The 21,017-nt window shown below is 47.2% G+C and overlaps 1 protein-coding gene across 11 annotated transcripts in view; it reads left to right on the top strand.

Moving 5' to 3' along the window:
* The window catches only part of MTA1 (metastasis associated 1), an 885,916-nt gene that overhangs the window by 405,442 nt on the left and 459,457 nt on the right, over nucleotides 1–21,017 (top strand). For all 11 annotated transcript variants that reach the window (XM_029598824.1, XM_029598817.1, XM_029598815.1 and 8 more), the window contains one exon: nucleotides 15,116–15,304. In XM_029598824.1, coding sequence (XP_029454684.1) covers nucleotides 15,116–15,304 — 189 coding nt within the window. The remainder of the gene's footprint in view (nucleotides 1–15,115; nucleotides 15,305–21,017) is intronic.

Raw genomic sequence — 21,017 nt, 5'->3', positions numbered from 1 at the left:
ACTTCTCTGAGTTAGAGGATTCCTTGAACAGTTTTAAGGCGTTTTCTCCAGGGAACCCTGTCAAGGACTTAGAAGAGGGTGAAGTTCCTCCTGATGGAGAGGACCACATGTCTGCCACAGCTTATTCACAGGTATGAATTGCCATCCCTGACTTCCCAGTCCCTGCACATGTTATAGATTGAAGGGGATAAGAGGGATGGCAGAGCTGCATTCAGGCAGTACAAACTTGATTTGGAGTGGATGTTCCCAGAAACAAATTTTAAAGGAGGCTACTCACATGCCAAGATGTATCCACTGGATTCTCAATTGAAGGAGAAATTCCAGTTTCCAAGGATTGATGCCTTGGTATGCTCTCTGACAGAGAACCACCATCTTTGTTGAGAGTTGTAGGGCTCTTAAGGATGCCCAAAACTGGAAGGTAAGGGCTGTGCTTAAACAGACCTTTGAGGCAGTTAGTATGGCCCTTCAGATCTTGGCCTGCTGTTGTATTGTGGTGAGGTCCAGTTTGTGTCTGACACAAGATGTGGAGGAGTTAGGAGAGGATTCCAGTCTCTGGAGCCAGGGGCTGCATTTCTGGGAGATGCTTGGTATGATTTGCTCTGCTCCTTCACTTGAAGAGTACCGTATTTCCACGCATATAACCCGCGGGTAATGTGCGTTTTTACCTACCCCGCATGCCCCCCGCGGGGTATAAACGTGGGCGGGTTATCCAGAAAAAATTTTACAACCAATAAAGTTTCCCGACTCTGAATAGGCTGCAGCTGAGAGGAGTCCGTCCTATCCCTGCGCCCGGCCGCTTCCTGATTGGTCGCGTGTTAAATCTAGGCCGCAGGCGGGTGGGCGCTTGTTCCAGGCGGCGGCGGGGGCGGGTGGACGCGCGTTAGTTCGAGACGGCCGGCGGGTGGTCGCGTGTTAAATCTAGGCCGGGTCGCACAGGCGCGCATTCATTCACTGCCGATGGGGGCAGCCCCCACCGGCAGTGAATGAATGCGCGCCGAAAGCAGCTTGTTCCAGGCGGCGGTGGCGGGTGGACGCGCGTTAGTTCGAGGCGGGTGGTCGCGTGTTAAATCTAGGCCGGGTCGCTCAAGGCAATCTAGGCCGGGTCGCTCAAGGCAGTCACATGCCGTGACGTCACGGCATGTGACTGCCTTGAGCATCGAATCGCAGGGGTCGCATTCATTCACTGCCGGTGGGGGCTGGGGCAGCCCCCACCGGCAGTGAATGAATTCATTCATCCAGGCGGAGGAGCCGGCTGCTTTCAGCTGCCGCTGCCGGCTGCTTTCGGCGCTCAAGGCAGTAGCGGCGAAAGCAGCCGGCTCCTCCGCCTGGATGAATGAATGCGACCCCTGCGATTCGATGCTCAAGGCAGTCACATGCCGTGACGTCACGGCATGTGACTGCCTTGAGCGACCCGGCCTAGATTGCCTTGAGCGACCCGGCCTAGATTTAACACGCGACCACCCGCCTCGCACTAACGCGCGTCCACCCGCCACCGCCGCCTGGAACAAGCTGCTTTCGGCGCGCATTCATTCACTGCCGGTGGGGGCTGCCGCAGCCCCCACCGGCAGTGAATGAATGCGCGCCTGTGCGACCCGGCCTAGATTTAACACGCGACCACCCGCCGGCCGTCTCGAACTAACGCGCGTCCACCCGCCCCCGCCTGGAACAAGCGCCCACCCGCCCGCGGCCTAGATTTAACACGCGACCACCCGGCTCCCGCCGCCCGCCTGGACCCACGCGGCCCTCCGACAGGTATTTAAAAATTTATTTTTTTTTTGAATTGCGGGTTATATGAGGAGGCGGGGTATATTAAAACTTTTTTTCATAAATCTTGAAAACCTGCGGGTTATGTGTGTGGGCGGGTTATATACGTGGGCGGGTTATTGTCGTGGAAATACGGTAGTGTCCATTGTAGTGGCTCAGAGAATTCTCTGGATGTGTAACTGGTCAGCGGATACAGTATCAAAAACTAACTTAAGTTGCCCTTTAAAGGTTGGCTTCTGTTCAGAGAGGAGTTTGGAAAATGGCCAAGGTCTGGGGAAGGTGCCGAGACTCCCTGAGGATAGGACAAAAGCTTCATCTTGCAGTTAATAGTCCCATAGTCTATTTCGTGACTTAAGGAGATTTAGGCAAAGTCAAGGCCACAGTTGTATTCCAGGTTCCAGTCTTATAGTTCCAAGAAAGAAGATAAGGACCAGATTTGCAGGTTCTGGCTCCTCTAGAACAGTGCAATGAGTGCTTGGAAGCCCAACCTCTGGTACCAGAAATAGACATCCAACAACAACCCTTGTGAGGACCTCTCACTTCTATTGTAAAATTCAAAAACTTATGTTTATATTAAATTTTTTAGGGAATTAGTATCAGACTTGAAAGTGCTCTATTTGATACAGTATTCAGGCTCTTGCCTGCAATGGGCTTCAACCAGTTTCATGTATAAGCACTAGGTGTCACATCATTTACTTCTTCCCATTTTTAAAAAAAATATTTTTCTTCTCTTCTTTACTTATTGTGTATTGAATAACTAACTCATTGTTTAAAAACTTACTTTCCCATAAAGTGAAAACTATATCAAACAACTTTTATCAGTGAACTTATCTTAATTTCTTGCTGACAGTCAAACCTTTATTTATCTTCTTCTTTTTCACTACTGCCTGCAACGTTGCTCCTGTTGTGAAACTCACAACATTGGCAATGTTTCGGCATCCAATGATGCCTTCTACAGGGGACTCAACCTGTTAATCAAATCAAAGAACACTCTATTCATCTTTTTATCTATTTCTTATACACTTCTACATATATCTTTAAATCACCACTAACCAGCAGGACTTACTTTTTCTTCTCAGCCGACCCCGGCTCTAATATTGCAGCGCTCCTAATAAATAATGGTTTGACTGTCAGCAAGAAATTAAGATAAGTTCACTGCTAAAAGTTGTTTGATATCGGTTTCACTCTATGGGAAAGTAGGTTTTTAAACAATGAGTTATTCAATATACAATAAGTAAAAAAGAGAAGAAAAATATTTTTTTTAAAAATGGGAAGAAGTAAATGGTGTGACACCTAGTGCTTACACATGAAACTGGTTGAAGCCCATTGCGGGCAAGAGCCTGAAGACTGTATCAAATAGAACACTTTCAATTCTGATACTAATTCCCTAAAAAATTTAATATAAAAATACGTTTTTGTATTTTACAATAGAAGTGAGAGGTCCTCACAAGGGTTGTTGTTGGAAGTTAATACTAAGACGTGAGGACATTTAAGCCATAATTTGGTAATTTATTGTGATTCACCAGAAATAGACAGCCATCTTTCTCTATTTTATCACAGGTGGGCCCAAATTATGACGGACCAGTGAGTCCTGGAAATTATAAGAAATGGGTATGCCCTGGAGTTTGCTTGTTTCATTTCCATCACTTTTATGGTTTCTCCCTGCCACTTAGCTGAGAGACAGTGGAGGCTACTCTGCAGAAGTTTCTCGACCTGAAAGCTCTAATTCCGGTGCTGAAAGGGCAGGAAGGTTTATGATGGTACTTCATTTACTTTGTGGTTTCAAAGAAAGAAGGGTCCTTTAACCCCATTCTAGATCTGAAGCGGGTCAATGACATCATGAAAGAGGCCCAATTCAGGATGGAAATCTTAAGGTCGTTAATTATGGCAGTGCAGAAAGGGGAATTTCTGAATGCTTTGGATTTAATGGAAGCTTTTCATATTCCAATCCACAAGAATCATCTATTCTTCCCTCAATTTGCCGTGTTGGGGAGGTATTTTCAGTTTCAGGCTCTGCCCTTTGGATTAGCTACAGCCTCAAGATTTAGTTAAGCCAAAGGACAGATGGTGGTAGTCGCAGCAGCCCTAATTTCAAAGGCGATGGTGGTAGTGGAGGCGGTCCTGTGCAAGGAAAGGTATCTTGGCACATCTTTATTTGGACAGTTGGCTGATAAGAGCGATCAGTGTCACAGACTCTCAACGGGTGATCCAGTTGTTGCAGGAATTTGGATGGATTGTCAATTTTCCCAAGAGCATTTTCAGCCATCTCAGACACTGAAATATCTGGAAGCTCAGGTCAATACAAAGAAAGGGCATGTGCGACTAATGGAGCAAAGAGTTCAGAAATTGTGTGGCTAAATGAAAGCATTGCAAATGACTGGGAATTTGACTGTATGGTCCTATCTTCAGGCCCACTATGACTGTGGTGTTGAATTTGGAACCATGGATGGCAGATCACATGTGTCTTCAGAGAGTTCTGCCTTCCAGGTGGAATCCCCAATCCAAAGAGTATGCAGTGAGGCTGCTGCTACTGCAAACAACAAAACTGAGCCTGCAATTATGGCTGGAACGAAAGAACTTGGACAGGAGAGTGGACTTGGTCTTCTCACTGGATCCTAGTGACGTTGGATCCTAGTCTGTCGTGTTGGGGAGAGCACTGTTAGGAGCTGCTAGCTCAGGGACAGTGGAACCCCGAGGATCTAAACTGATCCATGAACCACCTGGAAGCCAGGGCAATTTGGCTGGCTCTTCTCAAATTCACTCCTCAGTTGGTAGGTCAGACTGTCAGGGTTATGTCTGACAATGCTGTGGTGGTGGCACACATAAATCATCAAGGTGGTACCCAAAGTCCTCAGGTTGTGTTGGAAATGGATCTGCCCTATCCTTGATGGGAAAGAAATTTGCAGGCCTTGTCGGCATCTCACATAGCAGGCATGAGAATTGTTCAGGTAGATTACCTCAGTTGCAGTGTAATAGAGCTGGAACAATAATCTCTTTCTGAAGGCATTTAATCAAATTGTCGCCTGATGGGGTCTGCCAGAATTGGAAGATTTGATGACAACCAGTTGGAATGTAAAAGTGCACAGGTTTTTCAGCCATAGAAGGGACCCTCGTTCATCTGGAATCAAAGCTATAGTTCAGGATTGGCTGACGGAGGAGTGTATTTCCTTCTTGGTCCACGATCAGCAGAATGCTTCAGAGGATTGAAGGTCATTTGAGATTAGTGATTTTGGTGGCTCCAGATTGACCTCAGTGGCCCTTGTATGTGGATTTCAGGCGTTTGCTGTGCAGCAGCCCTCTATGGCTCCAGCCTCACAAAGAGTTGCTTTGCCAGGGTCTGCTGTTTCACGAGGATTTAGATCAATTTTGTCTTATAGTTTGACCCTTGAGAAGGGACTTTTGATTAAGAGATTATTCTCAGGCAATGGTAGCTACTCTCCTGAAGGCTAGAAAATTTTCCACTTCCTTGCCTTATGCAAGTGTTTGGAGGATTTTTAAGGACTGTTGCTTAGGATGTCATTGCATTCCTGGGACTGTGTCAGTTCTATTTATTTGGGATTTTTTTGCAGAAAGGCCTCTCCTAAAGATTTAGCTTTTAAAACTATAGAGGTCATGTTCAGAGTAGTCCTCTGTCTTCTTATCCAGATATCTCTGGTTCTTGAGTTGTGAAGCGTATTCGGCATCCACTCTGGATTCCAGTTCTGCTTTGGGATATGAACTTAGTCTTGTCCTTAGTGGGATTGCAGTTTGCTCCTCTTAAGGGTATTTCCTTTAAGAACATTTTTTCTTGAAGACAGGTTTTCTAGTTGCTATTGGTTCAGCTCGGAGAATTTGAGTTGCAAAAGCTTTCCTGTAGGGAGCTTTTCTTATTAGTTACCAAGGATATGGTCCAACTTCATACAGTTTCTTCTTTTCTTCTGAAGGTAGTTTCGGACTTCCATCTGAATCAATCAATTTCTTTGCCTTCGTTTATCGGTAAGGATGGATTCTGAAGACTATGCACTTCTTCATCTCTTGGACATGAAAAGACATCTTTTAAGATGTATCCCTCTGTATCTGGTAATTGCTGGAGGAGTTGTGTAGGGATAGGCTCATTTTCTTTTCATATTAGGTGGGAGTGCCCTAAGATTAGCAAATTTTGGGACATGACAGATATAGCTGTACCTATGGATCCCAAGTGCCTTCTGAATCTTCCAACGCATCAGGGAGCAGCTCATTTTCAATGATTGTTGACACAATTAGTGTAAGTGGCTAGATATTATCTGGCATATTGGTGGCATAGGAAGGATGTACTACCCTTAACTAGGATTCTCTCCTGTCTTGAGAGAGTTCCTCCTGGGAAATGCTTTATGGAATTTTGAAAACATTTGGAACTCCTATTTCTCACAGGACAAGCAGGATGGTTGTCCTCACAAATGGGTGACATCGAGGATGGAGCCCAACCACGGAAAACTTCTGTCAAAGTTTCTGGAACTTTGACTGGCCCCTACTGGGCATGCCCAGCACGGCACCAACCCTGCAGGCAGCAGGGGTCTCCCTTCAGTCTTCTTTTTTCCGCGCAGCAGTAGCCACGCGGTTAAGGAGCTCTTACCACATTCCTGACAGGAAATTCTTCTGAACTTCTTTGAAGTAAAAATACGCCCCACAGGGGTCCCCCTTCTATCTAAATTTAGCCCGCGGTGTTTCGGTAAGTTTTTTTGCCGTTTTTAGTCTATTGCCGTCGAGTTTCGCCTTCGCGGCCTGCTGGCCTTCGACCATCCCGCGGCTAAATTTTTTGGTCAATGGCCATGGCATCGGGGTTCCGTCGGTGCCCAGATTGTACGCGCACCATGTTTATAACAGACCCGCACAGAGTCTGTGTATTGTGCTTAGGAAGTGAGCATGATGTCCTGACTTGCACCAAATGTGCCCTTATGACACCAAAAGGTCGCAAAGCCAGAATGGAGAAGATGGGACTCCTTTTCCATGCTCACACTCTGACGCCGTCCATCGCATCGACGTCCTCGGAACCGGCACCGTTGAAGTCCTTCCATTGTCGGCAACCTCCCGGTGACCGTCTGCCATCGACGTCTCCACGGCTATCGACTCCCGTCCCTTCCCCCGAGGATCATGGGAATCGGAGGGAGAAACATCGTCATCGACATCGCAAGTCTCGGACTGTCGAGGAATCAAAGTTATCGACCTCGGTACCATCCGAGCCTCCCCGAAGAAGTCTCGAACAGAAGCTGCACCATTCACTTCTGTTTCTGAGACATTGAGGCAACCCTCACCCCATCGGGGTTTGGGAGCCGCGATTCCACCGGTGACGGTGGTCCCTCCGGCTCAGCCTCAGCCTCCGTCTTCCGCGGAGCCGGCTATTGTTACCCCAGGTCTCCGGGAAGAACTGGACCGGCTGGTCCAGGAGGCCATCGACAAGGCGATGCAACGGTTCCAGACTCCTTCGGCACCGATCCTGCCATCGAGAGTGGAACCAGTCATCAACCCGATACCAGCAGCGCTGGCACCGCTGCTTGCCCGGATGGAAGCGCTCATGACCGCCCTTCCACCGGTGATACCTGGGTCACCGACAGCACCGGTGCGCTCCCCGATGCCAACTTCATCGGGTGCAGAAACACCGTATCGAATTCCTCCTTCGGGAGTAGTTCCATCGGTGCCGTGTCGTCCTTCGCCACCGATACACTCTTCCGGGGCGATACGCACATCGGCTCCATCGATGCCTTCGATGCCGGCGCCGATGCCTCCAAGGGTATTTTCGATTATCCCGGTGATTCCTTCGGGTTTCTCGGAGCCTCAGCCGGGGCCTTCTGGTATCCAACCCCCTCGAGGTCCTACAGGTCAGCAACCTGATCCTTATGACACATGGGGTGATGATTCTTCTACGGATACCGATGATTTACCTTCACCACCCTCTCCTGCTGAAAGCAGAAAGCGTTCTCCTCCTGAGGACCTCTTTCACCAATTTTGTGAAGGAAATGTCAGACCTGGTCCCTTTTCAGCTTCAATCAGAGCAAGATGACAGGCACCAAATGATGGAGTTACTCCAATATATGGATGCCCCAAAAGTCATCACTTCCATCCCAATTCATCAGGTTTTTCTGGACCTTCTCAAAAAGAATTTGTTACGCTTGGGCTCCGGTCAGGAGTCGTGAACACCACCCAGCAGGGTGGCTCCAGGTGGAGAGAGACAGGGAGCTAGAAACAGTGTCAGGTTCCAGGCTGGGTCAGGGCAGGCAGCGAGTATCTGAGTCTGGGTTCAGGCTGGGTCAGGGCAGGCGGCAAGTAGCAGTGTCTAAGTACAGGCTGGGTCAGGGCAGGCGGCAAGTCAGTGTCTAAGTACAGGCTGGGTCAGGGCAGGCGGCAGTCAGCAGTGTCTGGGTCCAGGCTGGGTCAGGGCAGGCGGCAGTCAGCAGTGTCTGGGTCCAGGCTGGGTCAGGGCAGGCGGCAGTCAGCAGTGTCTGGGTCCAGGCTGGGTCAGGGCACAGTAAGCAGGGCAAGGCAGGTCAGAAGGCCCGTAGGCCACACACACACACACACACAGAAGGCCCGTAGGCCACACACCAATAGCGGGGCAAGGCAGGTCAGAAGGCCCGTAGGCCACACACACACAGAAGGCCCATAGGCCACACACCATAAGCGGAGCAAGGCAGGTCAGAAGGCCCGTAGGCCACACACACACAGAAGGCCCGTAGGCCACACACCATAAGCGGAGCAAGACAGGTCAGAAGGCCCGTAGGCCACACACACACAGAAGGCCCGTAGGCCACACACCAAAAGCGGAGCAAGACAGGTCAGAAGGCCCGTAGGCCACACACACACAGAAGGCCCGTAGGCCACACACCATAAGCGGAGCAAGACAGGTCAGAAGGCCCGTAGGCCACACACACACAGAAGGCCCGTAGGCCACACACCATAAGCGGAGCAAGACAGGTCAGAAGGCCCGTAGGCCACACACACCCAGGAGGCCCGTAGGCCAGATATGGAAATCAAGGAAGAAGGCCCAAAGGCCGCGCAAGGCAAGGCAAGGAAAGGAAAGGCCCAAAGGCCGCGCAAGGCAAGGCAAGGCAAGGAAAGGCCCGAAGGCCACGCAAGGCAAGGCAAGGCAAGGAAAGGCCCGAAGGCCGTGCAAGGCAAGGAAAGGCCCGAAGGCCGCGCAAGGCAGGCTAGAGCAGGGAGCCCAGGTGAGCTCGATGCCGAAGCACCGAGGCAACTGTCAGGCAGGGTTATAAGGGCACACCCAGAGCATAGAGTGGACATAGGAGATGGACTGGGCCTGTCAGGAAAGCCAGCACTAGAGGGACCCCTGGTGGTGAGGCGGTAGCACAGCAGCCACAGCCGTAACAGAATTGGGAAACTCTTGGATCTGTTGCTCCAGTAAACAAAAAAGCGGACTCTACTTACCTAGTACAGTCAGCACCTGGCTTTTAAAAACCGCAGCTAGACCACCACTCTGTTGTGGTAGAGTCAGCACAAAAGAAAGCTAAAAGAATGAAGCCATACTCATCTATACCTCCTACTAAGGAGAACAAGTTCCTAGATAGAATAGGCAGAAAAGTTTACCAAGGAGCCATGCTTATTTCTAAAATAGCTTCTTATCAGCTGTATATGACCCAATACAACCGGGTCATTTTTAAGCAGATACAAGAATTTTCAGATACCTTACCAGAACAATTCCAACAACACCTTCAAACCCTCGTGCTTAAAGGTTTTGAAGCTGGAAAACATGAGATAAGAACATCTTATGACATCTTCGATGCTTCCACTAGACTGTCTGCTACAGCCATCTCGGCAAGTCATTGGGCTTGGCTAAAGTCTTCTGACCTTCGCCTGGAGGTTCAGGACAGGCTCTCTGACCTGCCCTGTTTAGGGGATAATTTGTTTGGTGAGCAAATTCAACAAATAGTTGCTGAATTAAAGGATCATCATGAGACCCTTAAACAGCTCTCATCAATTCCTTCTGACTTCCCTTCTAAACAACCGTTTAAGAAGGAACCTAAAAAGTCATTCCTCCGTCCACGGAAGTATTATCCCCCACATATCAAGTCCAGGTCAACGAAGCCTTATCAAAAGCCTCAGTCTCGTCAACCTCGAAAGCAAAAACCCACACCAGCTCCGCAACCAGGCCCTGCATCGGGGTTTTGACTTTCAATTAGAGAGCAGATGCCTAATCCCTCTACCAAACATACCAGTAGGAGGTCGTCTAAGCCACTTTACAGAAAAATGGTATTCCATCACCACAGATCATTGGGTGCTAGCAATAATTGCACAGTTACCATCTAAACTTTCTAACTCTTCCTGCGGACTCTCCACCGCTATAAGCATGGAGACTTACCGACCACTCTGTTCTTCTAGAGCAGGAAGTTTCTCTTCTCCTCCAGTCCAACGCTATAGAACCCGTACCTCTGTCCCAACAAGGACTAGGGTTCTATTCCAGGTACTTTCTGATCCCAAAAAAGTCAGGAGGACTTCGACCAATCCTGGACCTGCGGGCCCTCAACAAGTACCTTCACAGAGAAAAGTTCAAGATGGTAACCCTGGGCTCGCTTCTCCCTCTGCTGCAAACAGAGGACTGGCTCTGCTCTCTAGACTTCAAGGACGCTTATACCCACATTGCGATAACTCAATCTCATTGCAAATACCTCCGATTTCTAGTAGGCCAAAACCACTATCAATACCGAGTGCTCCCATTTGGTCTAGCATCCGCACCGCGAGTTTTCACCAAATGTCTCGTAGTGGTTGCAGCGTTCCTCCGGAAGGAAGGCGTCCATGTCTACCCCTACTTGGACGATTGGTTGATCAGGGCCCCAACCCAGCAAATCGCTCAGTCCTCCCTGACCCTGACAATTCGAACTCTAATTTCTCTGGGATTTCTTGTCAACTACGAGAAATCCTACTTGCTCCCATCTCAAACCTTATCCTTCATTGGAGCAGACTTAGACACCTTACAGGCAAAAGCCTTCCTTCCTCATCAACGTGTCCAAACCCTGGTGTCCCTAGCTTGCCAGTTGCAGTCTCAACCCACAGCAACAGCTCGCCAATTCCTCATTCTACTGGGACACATGGCCTCTTCAGTTTGTGACTCCAATGGCCTGTCTAGCCATGAGAGTCATGCAGTGGACTCTGAAATCACAATGGATCCAAGCCACTCAGCCTCTGTCGACCATTGTTCGCATCACCGATGCTCTCCGTCGATCTCTTGCTTGGTGGACAAATCAATCCAACCTCCTCCAAGGCTTGCCCTTTCATCCACCAGATCCTCAAATAATCCTCACCACCGACGCCTCCAATGTCAGCTGGGGAGCCCATGTAAACAATTTACAAACTCAAGGATTCTGGTCTCTAGAGGAAGCCAGACACCAGATAAATTTCCTGGAGCTTCGGGCAATCCGATACGCTCTCCGGGCTTTTCAAGATTGCTTATCAAATCACATAATCTTGATTCAGACGGACAATCAGGTGGCCATGTGTTACATCAACAAGCAGGGAGGCACAGGCTCCTTTCTTCTCTGTCAGGAAACTGCGCAGATTTGGGCAGAAGCCCTCTCCTGTTCGATGTACCTCAGGGCCACCTACTTGCTGGGAGTAGAAAATGTCTTGGCAGACCGGCTGAGCCGTGTCTTCCAACCACACGAGTGGTCCCTCAATCCCTTGGTAGCGACCTCTCTCTTCCAGAAATGGGGTTATCCCCACATAGACCTCTTTGCGTCCCCTCAGAACCACAAAGTGGCCAATTACTGCTCTCTCATTCGGACTCAGCACTCTCGGCCCAGGGATGCATTCTCCCTCCCGTGGTCAACCGGTCTACTTTATGCGTTCCCTCCACTTCCTCTCCTATCGAAGACTCTTGTGAAGCTACATCAGGACAAGGGAATCATGATCCTGATAGCACCTCACTGGCCACGCCAAGTGTGGTTTCCTATACTCCAGGATCTCTCCATCCGCAGCCACATTCCCTTGGGGAAAGGACCCACATCTGATCACTCAAAACGACGGATGCCTCCTCCATCCCAATCTCCAAGCCTTGTCCCTGACGGCATGGATGTTGAAAGGTTAATCCTTCAACCATTTAACCTATCGGATTCAGTTTCTCGTGTCCTGATCGCTTCACGAAAGCCTTCCACAAGAAAATCTTACTCCTATAAATGGAAAAGGTACACATCATGGTGCACTTTTCAGTCCCTTGATCCTCTTTCCTGTCCAATTCCTAAATTTTTGGACTATCTTTGACATCTGTCAGAATCAGGTCTAAAGACCTCTTCCATTAGAATAAGAACATAAGAAAATGCCATACTGGGTCAGACCAAGGGTCCATCAAGCCCAGCATCCTGTTTCCAACAGTGGCCAATCCAGGCCATAAGAACCTGGCAAGTACCCAAAAACTAAGTCAGTTGCATGTCAGTGCGGTAGCCGCCTTCCATAGAGGTATCGAGGGTGTCCCTATTTCAGTGCAACCCCTCGTTACACGCTTTCTTAAAGGCTTGCTCCATTTGAAGCCACCTTTACGTCCTCCGGCCCCATCTTGGGACCTTAATCTGGTTCTTGGTCGCCTTATGAAACCACCCTTCGAACCTCTTCACTCCTGTGACCTTAAATATCTCACATGGAAAGTGATTTTCCTTTTGGCTATCACTTCAGCTCGCAGGGTTAGTGAGTTACAGGCCCTAGTTACCTACCCGCCTTACACTAAACTCCTGCAGGACCGGGCGGTACTCCGCACTCACCCTAAATTCTTACCTAAGGTAGTTTCGGAATTTCATATTAATCAATCCATCATACTACCTATTTTCTTTCCCAGGCCCCACTCCAACTCCGGGGAACAGACTCTGCATACCCTCGACTGTAAACGTGCTCTAGCTTTCTATCTAGACCGTACAGTTGCCCACAGAAAGAGTACTCAGTTATTTGTCTCTTTCCATCCTAACAAGTTAGGGCAATCTGTGGGTAAGCAGGCTCTTTCTTCCTGGTTGGCGGACTGCATCTCTTTCTGCTATCAGCAAGCTGGCATTCCCTTTCAAGACCGTGTGAAAGCACACTCTGTGAGGGCCATGGCGACGTCAGTGGCACACCTTCGATCGGTGCCGCTTCCTGACATCTGCAAAGCTGCAACCTGGAGTTCTCTCCATACCTTTGCAGCCCACTATTGTTTGGACAAAGCTGGAAGACAGGACTCCATCTTCGGCCAATCTGTCTTGCGTAACCTTTTTCCAACGTGATGTACCAACACCCTTCCACCTTCCCGGTAGGGTGCGGATGCCCTTTACCAAATTCCACCCCAGTTGTAGTGCCTGTTGCACGTCATTGGGTGCATTTGGTGCAAGTCAGGACATCCTCAGCTCGGTACTCACCCATTTGTGAGGACAACCATCCTGCTTGTCCTGTGAGAAAGCAAATGTTGCTTACCTGATGTAACAGGTGTTCTCACAGGACAGCAGGATGTTAGTCCTCATGAAACCCGCCCGCCGCCCCGTGGTGTTGGGCTCGTTTTTTCTTATTTTATTTTTTCGGCACTGCCTGTAGCTTTGAAACAAGACTGAAGGGAGACCCCTGCTGGCTGCAGGGTTGGTGCCGTGCTGGGCATGCCCAGTAGGGGCCAGTCAAAGTTCCAGAAACTTTGACAGAAGTTTTCCGTGGTTGGGCTCCATCCTCGATGTCACCCATTTGTGAGGACTAACATCCTGCTGTCCTGTGAGAACACCTGTTACATCAGGTAAGCAACATTTGCTATACTTTGGCAAAATATACGATTTTGGTGGACATGGGTTCCCAGCTCTCTTATTCTTACACGAAGCCACCTGCCATTTGAATGTGAAACTCTACTGTTACTTGAGAGGATGGAAGGAGTATCATCCTTGTCTACTTAGATGTTCTCTCAATGTTCTGTACAGTTATACAGTATATTATATATTTTTATGTTTACCATGAGGGGATGTGGAGGGAGTTATAGGAAATAGGTTATGGAGATTAAGCAGTCCAAGGGATATATGTAATTCTCTGTTTTATATGGATTGATAGCTGTTTGGATTTGTTGTTTATTGATGATGCAGCCCAAGTTTTGGGTCGGAAGTTCGTTTATGTTCAAAAAAAATCTTAAATTTCAAGAAAAGACATCTTTTAAGATACCTCAGGGTAACTAGTGCTTTCAGGAGATCTGATCATCTTTTTCTCCTGTATGGGGGCATGCAAAAAGATGAAGCGGCTCCAATGGTTATGGTAGTGCGCTGGATTAAAGAGGTGATTACAGCAGCTTATGTGGACTCAGGTACACCATTGCCGAAGTAGATACAAATTCATTCCACAAGGGCACAGGCTACTTCATGGGAAGAGGTGCACTTGGTCTCTCATTGGAAGATTTGTAAGGTTGCAACTTAGTCTTTATTGCATACTTCTCTAAGCATTACCATCTGGATGTCAGAGTTAGAAAAGCAACCTCCTTCGGTTTTGCGAGGAGCTCAGGCAGCATCCTATCGTATTAGAGAGTAGGTTGGGTACATCCTGGTCTAACTGGATGGAAGAGGAAGGTAAAATTTTTCACTTGATAATTTCCTTTCCTTGAATACAGTTAAACCAGTCCAGGACTCTCCTTATGCTGCTGGCATCTTCTGTCTTCCTACCTTCTGTGCCTTGCAGATGATATTTTTACAGGTAACTAAGTGGAGTGAGTAACTTGATGGATGAATGCTCCTAGTAGGTGTTTTCTTATGTTACTGTTGGAATTGTTTCCATTGCCTCTGATTCCTTAATCTTCTGGAAGTCCATTGGTTTAAAAAAAAAAAAAAAGTAAAAGAGGAAAGATTTGATAATATGGTTAAATTAGTTAGCTTAATACAGAAATACTGGCAGGCCGGTGTCAGCACAAAAGTATATAAGAAGTGACATCAGGGAGCTGTTGATCTCTGTCTGCATCTGTTGGTTGGCATGGAAAACCTGTCCATCTGGACTGGTCTGACTATATTCAAGGAAAGGAAATTATTCAGGTAAGAAGTAATTTCACCTTTATTTGTACCGGTCTTGGCTTGTTTACTGAAATACCTTTTCTATGGCCTGTTCATTTAATTAGTCAATCATTTGGGAACCTTGTGGTCGTTTACCATATAGTTTTGAACAGTAGGAGATATAGCCAGTGATGTGTAGCATCGGCTTCAGTTTATAGTGTGACCTTCCTATTCCTTGGCGTGAAAAGCAAGCAAACACGCTGTGTGCTCTGTTCAAGATAACATCTGATTCTCAATTAGTGATAAGATGACACTTACTTTTGTAGATTCTAGTTTTCATTTTTATTGCAAGAGATTCCTTTTGTGAACATCTAACATGGTATAGGTTGACAAAGGATATTTTCCCCTTCTCTACTGTTTAGTTTCATGCTATGGACACTTTGCACAAGAATGTTTATGATATTTCCAAGGCGATATCTGCATTGGTGCCACAGGGTGGGCCAGTACTGTGCAGGGATGAGATGGAGGAATGGTCAGCCTCGGAGGCAAATCTCTTTGAGGAAGCACTAGAAAAATACGGAAAAGACTTCACTGATATACAACAAGATTTTGTAAGTATTTTAAGTGTTTGAGAATATGTCAGAGCCAAAGATAAAGCACATATTACTATGGACACATTTGCTCAAAATCTGAACATTATACAATGCAAATTAAGTTAATGTTAATTGCCTTTTATCAGTTGTATGTATGTATTATAAATGTATATGGAAAATGAATATGAAATAAGTTACATTTAAGCATTAACATAGTCTGATAAAAAGCTAAATGAGCTGAAATCTTCAGCACTTTGATTCAGCACATTATTATGTTTTTACTATTAAGCTTAAGGTATTTGTGTACAAATATGTTTCAGTCTCAAGAAGCTGTCATGCCACTGCTATTAGGATTGTAACTACCACTGTATGCAGGTTACCCAAATGCCGCCTTGGAAACTTGATGCAGTCATACCACTGCTGTTTATGGTTGTAACTACTTCTTTACCATATTGGGTAGATGAGCACACCAGATCCCATACTTAATATAGTATTTTATTTATTTATTTATTTAAAAACTTTTCTATACCGTCGCTAAGTTATGTACCATCGCAACGGTTTACAAATAGGCACAAAATAAGGTATGTATAGGTAGGTTATCGTACAATCTAACAAGTGCCAATTGAGTATGGTACAAATTCATTAATAAGATCATTGATTGAGTAGTGATGGTTTAGTCCAGGTGTGATATTGAGTACTCGGACCCTTCCTCCCCACACCCCACTACCAAGGCCTGTAATAAACCAAATAGCCACTAAAACTATCAAGTCTGTTGCTCAAATATTGGCACCCCCCCACATCCCTGTGAACCTACTGGATGGTACCCAGCCACCACCAACCTGCTGGCACCTATCCAGCTGGTATCTGGAGAGGTATAGCCTACTGGTACCAATCTGGCAACCCCATGGCTTGCAACATCCATTAGGTCAGTGGTATGTATTCATTTAAAATATTTCTGTTTTGTTTTCTGTCAAAAACATTGCACAAGGTACTTTCACTTCCAGTCCTCGAGGGCTGCAAACAGGTCAGATTTTTGAGATATCCCTACTATGCATGAGAGAAATTTGCATGCACGTTGCTTCAATTGTATGCACTGCTATCTCATACATATTCATTAGAGGTATCCTGAAAACCTGACATGCTTATGGCCCTTGAAAATCACTACATTAGGTTGTGCTTCCATTCTTTGTCCTTTTTATCTAAGTTTCTATGGTTTTTGTCTTGTTCATTATTACCTCTCTTCTCATCTCTGCATTTGAGGGAGTAAAGAGGGAATTGTTTGCAATGCTGTACCTCCCAACCCTGTTTCTGTTAATACCACAAAACATGACAGCAGATAAGGACCATTTAGGCCCATCTAGTCTCTCTACACCATTCCCAGCGCAATGTCATAAACCCCAGCCGTCTCTGACTGTCCCCTCATCCTTTTGCCACTAGGGGTTCTCTGTGCTTTTCTTATACTTCGGAATTCCGTTACTGTTTTTGTCTCCCCTGCTTTCACCAGGGATCTATGTCATGCATCCACCACTCTTTCTGTGAAGAAATATTTTGTGGTGTTGCTCCTGAGTGTGCTCCTCTGGACCCTCATACTATGACCTCTTGTTTTACAGCATTCTTTCCTCTGCTTTATATGCCTAATTTGTGCCAGTGAAAACATGGAAACCTACCAGAGCTGGCAGGAGGATCTGCTAGGCAAACACTTTGCCTGGAAGGACTAACTAAGGGATAACTTCCTATTTATAATGTTGAGTGCCAATACTAGGGTGGCATCTCGGACATTTAAACGACGTTCGCCTGTGTTCCTGTAGCAAAACTGACCATCTTTATGCCAAGAACCAGCAGGTTCCCAAAAAGAGGCAGAATAAATGGGTAATAGAAATCACTCATGTATTCACATATGTGACCTTTACTTGGTATATAGCATGGCTGTTTACAAGACTGAAGTCAGAAATCCTTCTACAGGACAGGAAAAGAGGGGAATGAGCAGAGTTTCGTATCATGAAGTCACTTTCCAAGTATGTGGGGTAAATACTATATTACTTACACAAAGAGAGTCAGTGGTCAACTACAACAATAAATCAAATCGCAAAAATGTGGAAACCAAAATATTTTAAATTTATAGCCTAAGACGGTGTCAGCAAGCCTGACATTATATGTCTTTTACATAGACACTAACCAGTCTGTTCAATCATCCACCTTCAAAATCCTTTAATGCTTCAAAATTAATTTTTTTGATTTTTTCTTATTATTTAAAATAGTCCTCCATCCATAATATCAAAATGACTCGGACTCTTAACAGTCATGCGATGCATGACTGTTAAGAGTCCGAGTCATTTTGATATTATGGATGGAGGACTATTTTAAATAATAAGAAAAAATCAAAAAATTAATTTTGAAGCATTAAAGGATGATGAAGGTGGATGATTGAACAGACCGGTTAGTGTATATGTTAAAGACATATAACGTCAGGCTTGCTGACACCTTCTTAGGTAAATACTATATTCCCATGATAGTGGCAGGAATGGGTATCTATGGAGGTAGAATACCCTAGGAATGCTGTGTGTGGAGTTCTACAGGGTAGGCAAAGCAGAGCTGGAACTTTTATATGCATCAGACAAGGCTTCAGTGCCTAGACATGCAAACCCCATCTTTCTAGTATTGACCTAGAATCTCCATGAATTAGAGTAACCTCCAGGATATTACTGTAAGAAATCCTGGTGAAAACTGAGGGAATTCTCAAAACAGCATACTGAATTGTGAATCAGATTTAATTTATTTGCTTCTGGTTAATTGTGTATAGTTCTGAAAACTAGTCTAGTCAGTGATAATATATTTAAAACTACTTTAATCTCAGGATATCTTTGCTCCACTTCAGTCTGGATTTCACCCTCTATACTTCTCCAAAACAGCCCTTATCAAGGTCTCCAATGATCTCATCATGGCCAAAGCCAGAGGGCTCTACTCCATCCTTATCTTGCTTGACCTATCGACTGCTTTTGATACTGTTGATAACCACCTGCTTCTCAGCACCCTGTTCTCCCATGGGCTTTGTGATTCATTTCTATCCTGGTTCTCCTTTTACCTTTCCTGGTGCATTTTGTGTTTCCTAAGGTAAAGCCTCTTCTACCACCATCATACTATCAGTTGGTGTACCTCAGGGCTCTGTCCTGGGTCCTCTTCTCTCTCTACAGAGAAATTTGCATACAATGCTGCCATTGCATGCAATTTTATCTCATGCATATTCATTATGGATGTTCTGAAAATATGACTGGCTTGGGATTCTCCAGGACAGATTTGTGAATCTATGCTCTATACCCTTTCCCTGGGTAAACTAATCTCCTCCCATGGACTCCAATGCCACCTTTTATGCGGACGATTCCAAGATCTACCTCTTTGAGCTCTCAATCTCAAATTGCAGCCTACTTTTCCAGTGTTGATTCTTGGATATCTCACTGTCACCTCAAGCTCAATATGGACGAAACAGAAATCCTTAGTCTTCATTCTAAAACTTTCTCCACTTGGCCATCTTTCTCGATCATTGTAAATAACACTGCTGTCTTCCATGTGCCTTCAGCCTATAACTTCAATCCTCTTGGACTCTTCTTTCATTCTCTGATCACATCTACAACAATGCAGGCCTTGGATAACATTTTATTTTTTTTGAAAGCAGTTAAAGGCTCATGTGTTTCAAACAGCCTTTGGCAGGCTTCCATTCTAGTAGGTCGGGGGATGTGTCTATATCAGTATGGAAAACTGTATGTTCCTGTACGTACCCGGATCAGTCCAGACAGTGGATTGTGCCTCCTTTCCAGCAGGTGGAGACAGACTAAAACTTGAAGGATGCCCTATATCAGGACAGAGCCTATCCTAAACCCCTTCAGTATTCGTCTGTCTCCAGCAGGTGCAGCATCTCCCCTTCGGTTCTTTGCTGTAGGCTAGTCAGCCTCTTCTTTCTTTTTCGGCTCAAGCAAGTAGTTCTTTTGATTCCCGCTAGTTTTAGAAACAAAGGAAAAAATCTATGAAGGAAATTTTGCCTTCTTTTAGTGTTTTTACTGTTTTTGTGTGGGAGACGTCCGTCTCCCAGCTCTTGCCCGGCTCAGGGGGGCTTTGCCCCTTTTGCAGGAGGGGGTTCCCTGCATAGTTCTGAGTCCGTGGACGCTTCCAGGTGTGGGGACCGACGCTCTCCGGGCCTCGTTCCCCCTCTGGCTGCCGAGAGGGTTTTTTAACCCGCTGCTGCGCTCAGTAAAAAAAAAAAAAAAAAGGAGTTTAAAAGTTTCAAACTTTCAATAAGTTGCAGGTACTCACCTACCTCTAACTTATTTGCAGCAGTTGACCAGCTTTTTTTATTTTTTTCTGGTCAGAGTAGGGCTAGAACCGGCAGCCAGAGAAGCAGAAGGCAGCAGGTTTCCCGCCTGCTCTCTCCTGCTGTGCAGGCTGTCAATCAAGCTTTTTTTTCCAGCTTTTTTTTCTTCAGCCGTGGCTTAGCTATGTCCCGGCTGGCAGCCTGCCTTTCTTGTGGGCTGCCCTCTTCGCGTTTTTCGCGGCAGGGCCTCTGCACTGCTTGCCTGCCGGGTGGGGAAGGTCCCTCCTCGGCAGGACAAGCAAATTTAGCCCGGGGCTCCACTCCTCCTGGCATGGCTAGGCCTTTCCCGGGTCGGCAGAGCCCGGGAACGGCCGCCATCTTGGATTTCTCAACGGGGCCGATTTCAGTGCTCCCTAGGGCTGGGGGGCCAGACTTTTTTGATTTGGCCCCTGCGGGTGCCCAAGAGGGGGATCTGACCTTCCCTCGCCCCCCCCAACAGTTACTCTGTGCCTGGGAGCTTCCGCCAGGTGAGGCAGAACAAGCCGAACGTCTGGAGGCAGTAACCGCTTACGTATCGGACGCCCTCTACGATCTGGTCCGTGTCCAGGCGAAGGCGATGGTTTCGGCAGTGGCGGCCCGGAGGCTCCTTTGGCTACGCCACTGGTCGGCTGATCAGTCCTCGAAGACCCGGCTGGGAACGCTGCCCTTCAAAGGTAAGGTGCTCTTTGGCGAGGATCTCGAGAAACTTATGGACTCCTTGGCTGACAACAAGGTCCATAAGCTCCCTGAGGACCGCCCTAAGTCTTCCGGATCCTTCGCGGCCTCTCGCTCTCGCTTCAGGGGCCAGCGTCACTTTGCTCCTCGGGGGCGGGGCGGTTCTGCGAGGGGGGTCTTCTCGTGCGCAGTCCTGGTCGCAGTCCTTTCGTGGCACACGGCCCTTTCGCGAGGGCCAGCCCGTGCGTGCCACCGCTAAACCTGCCACGCAATGAAGTTCAGCCGACCCATTCCTCGGTTCCTTACCTCAGCGGAAGCCTCTCCCTGTTCTTCGAGGAATGGGTCAAGATCACGTCGGATCAGTGGGTCCTCGACATTTTCAGAGACGGGTACGCTTTCGACCTCGTCAGGGAGCTTCCAGATCTCTTTCTTTTCTCGCCTTGCGGCCGGGCCAAGAGGGACGCGGTGGTCCAGACTCTCTCCAAGCTTCTGGATCTGGGAGTGGTGGTCCCAGTCCCGGAAAGGGAAATTGGCGCCGGCCAGTATTCTATTTACTTCACCCTGCCCCAAAAGGACAGGTCCTTCCGCCCAATATTGGACCTCAAGAGGGTCAATCGGGCTCTCAAGATCCCCCACTTCCGCATGGAAACCCTGTGGGCGGTCATTGCGGCGGTCCGCCCCGGAGAGTTCCTTGCTTCCCTCTATCTCGCAGAA

The sequence above is a fragment of the Rhinatrema bivittatum genome, chromosome 4 (genome assembly GCF_901001135.1).
Source record: "Rhinatrema bivittatum chromosome 4, aRhiBiv1.1, whole genome shotgun sequence".
In the NCBI taxonomy this organism is placed as follows: domain Eukaryota; kingdom Metazoa; phylum Chordata; class Amphibia; order Gymnophiona; family Rhinatrematidae; genus Rhinatrema; species Rhinatrema bivittatum.
Note: the sequence above shows the minus strand (reverse complement) of the source record. Positions and strands in the feature narration are given on the sequence as shown.